The sequence below is a fragment of the Anoplopoma fimbria genome, chromosome 19 (genome assembly GCF_027596085.1).
Source record: "Anoplopoma fimbria isolate UVic2021 breed Golden Eagle Sablefish chromosome 19, Afim_UVic_2022, whole genome shotgun sequence".
Classification (NCBI taxonomy): Eukaryota; Metazoa; Chordata; class Actinopteri; order Perciformes; family Anoplopomatidae; genus Anoplopoma; species Anoplopoma fimbria.
In genome coordinates, this window is record NC_072467.1 from 23702887 (window position 1) to 23705098 (window position 2212).

Below are 2212 nucleotides of genomic sequence, written 5' to 3' on the forward strand. Positions count from 1 at the left end.
GTCTTAATCAATATTTTCTTTGTCTCGTGCTGATCCTTTTTGACCTTTGCAGGACTTTTTTATTTATTTAGATTAGCCATAGTAAATCAAAATTACAGTGTTAATTCAGTTGACATAAAAAATGTCTGAATAACACATTACTCAATTCCGACTTATAACATTTTGTTTCAGCAAATGCACTTCCTAAATAAAAATCAAAGAATAAATGGAAAAATGACTCAAAATACTTGAAAATATTTATTAAAGTACATATAGCAAACATTGTAATATATATGTATAAAGTAAAACAAATATAAAGTATAAAGGTTATGATTTTGTTTCAAAGTCAAGTTGACTTTAGAAGTCAGAAAGAGCAATAAGATATCACATCTACAACTCCACTTGGTTATGAACAAAGAATAAGAATAAGAGAATAAATAAAGACATTTAGAAAGGCATTTTTGATTTGCTCAGGAATTGAAGCAAGAGATTTCATTCACTGTGAAGCCGGGAAACAAGAGCTTGAACTCTCTCGACAAACTCAACGGTACTCTACAGCTTCAGTGACGGCCAGGTCACTAACGTTGCTCAGTCAAAGTATTTACAGCGTGGTAAATCACATGATTTAATTAACAGTCCTTTCTATGGTGACTGTTCAAGTAGAAAAATCTGAATTGAACCCAAAAAAATACCTATACAACTTTAAAAATGGAAAAATATCAGCCAACTTTCATCATTCAAGTTTTCCTCACAGACGTGTACAGTAGAAAAGGAATACATTTGAGTGTGTTCGACACAGCGTCACCTGCTACTTTCTCACTCGTCGCAGCTATACAGCAGTACAACCAGCCTGTGCGTCTCGGAGCTATACACTGTATGTTGATATGTTAGTATTAAATGCAGACTCGCGTATGACAGCAGCAGCTTACACACACACAGGCAGAGCTGGCAGACCAGTTTGGTTCAGTTCATGTTGGCCTCCAGTTCGAAGCGGCGTCAAGGTGAAGCGAGGAACACGGCCTGTGCCAGGAGATGGACACGTCCCACCTCCTCACTGGGTGGAGTCGGAGTCACTGGAGTCCATGCTGGCCTGCGTGGGTGCTGGGGTGCAGCTGTGATGGGCCGCCGGCGGGCAGTGGAGGGTCTGCGTGCTCCGCCGCAGGTTCTCCAGGGACTGCAGGAAGGAACGGCGTGCCCTCTCCTCCTCCATGGGCGAGGAACCCTCTTCCTCCACCTCTGCGATCTCAGCAAAGGTGACAGGCTGCGTTTTGAAGCGAGCCTCTCGGGGTCGCCGGGAGCGGCTCTTGCCCCTCGCTGGGCCCTTGGGGACGGGCAGCTGCTGGGGGAACTCCTCCATGGCCGAGGCCATAAGGTGAGCCGGCAGGACGTGGAAGCCGGAGGCCTCCATGACCATCTGACGCACAGCGGCCATCGGTAGAACAGAAGCCCCAAGTGGGAAAGGAATCTGGTTTAAATCAAATGCAACACCAAGCGTGGACACAGCTGGAAGAGGACGGCCGACGACGTCTCAAACTTTGGTGCTCTGTCCTATTTTGAAGAGAAGTTTTTGTTCTCAGTAGCCAAAACACAAGAACAGCCAAAAGAAAGCCAAACAAATGTTCCTCAAAACCTCCAAGTGCAGGCACACTGAAGAGTAGCAGTCTGAAAGAAACAAGAGCCCGTGAGCTGCTCTGCTCAGCGTCTGTTTCTTCACTCCTCGCTTCTGTTTCAACTGGTGCCTGATGTCTCTTTTCTCTCTGGCTGTTTCTCGCTGCTTGTGTGTGTGAATCTCAGTCTGCTGAGGTTAATGCCAACGACAGCTCCAGCACTCTCTTTTATAGCAGCTCACTACCCACTCGCTCTCTCTCTCTCTTTCTTTCTCTCTCTCCATACTCCCAGTTTGCCAGGTCCCTCCCTCTCCCCTCCTTCCCTCTCCGTCATGGTTCCGGCCTTCAGAGCAAGACAGCCAGTCGGAGTCACCCCACCGAAATAAACATATGAGGAGAGAATATGTGTGTGTGTGTCTGTGTGTCTGTGTGTGTGTTTGCTTGGGTGGGGGGTGCTTTGACAGATTTGTAGGGGTGAGAAAGAAATAGAGACAGAGGGAGAGCAAGACAGTCGAGACAGAAATGGAAGCAGAACAGAGACAACAGAGAAGAGAATAAGAAAAGGGAGAACAGTTGACATAACCAATGTCAAGTTGAGACGCTCAAATGCAATTACATGTTTCAAT

General features: G+C 45.9%; 1 protein-coding gene across 1 annotated transcript; it reads right to left on the minus strand.

Annotated features, from left to right (window-relative positions):
• Window positions 1-289: 289 nt before the first annotated feature.
• Window positions 290-1767, minus strand: c19h11orf96 (chromosome 19 C11orf96 homolog). The gene has a single exon (XM_054620700.1). The coding sequence runs from the start codon at window positions 1409-1411 to the stop codon at window positions 1031-1033; it is 381 nt and encodes a 126-aa protein (XP_054476675.1). The 5' UTR covers window positions 1412-1767; the 3' UTR covers window positions 290-1030.
• Between the last annotated feature and the right edge of the window lie 445 nt (window positions 1768-2212).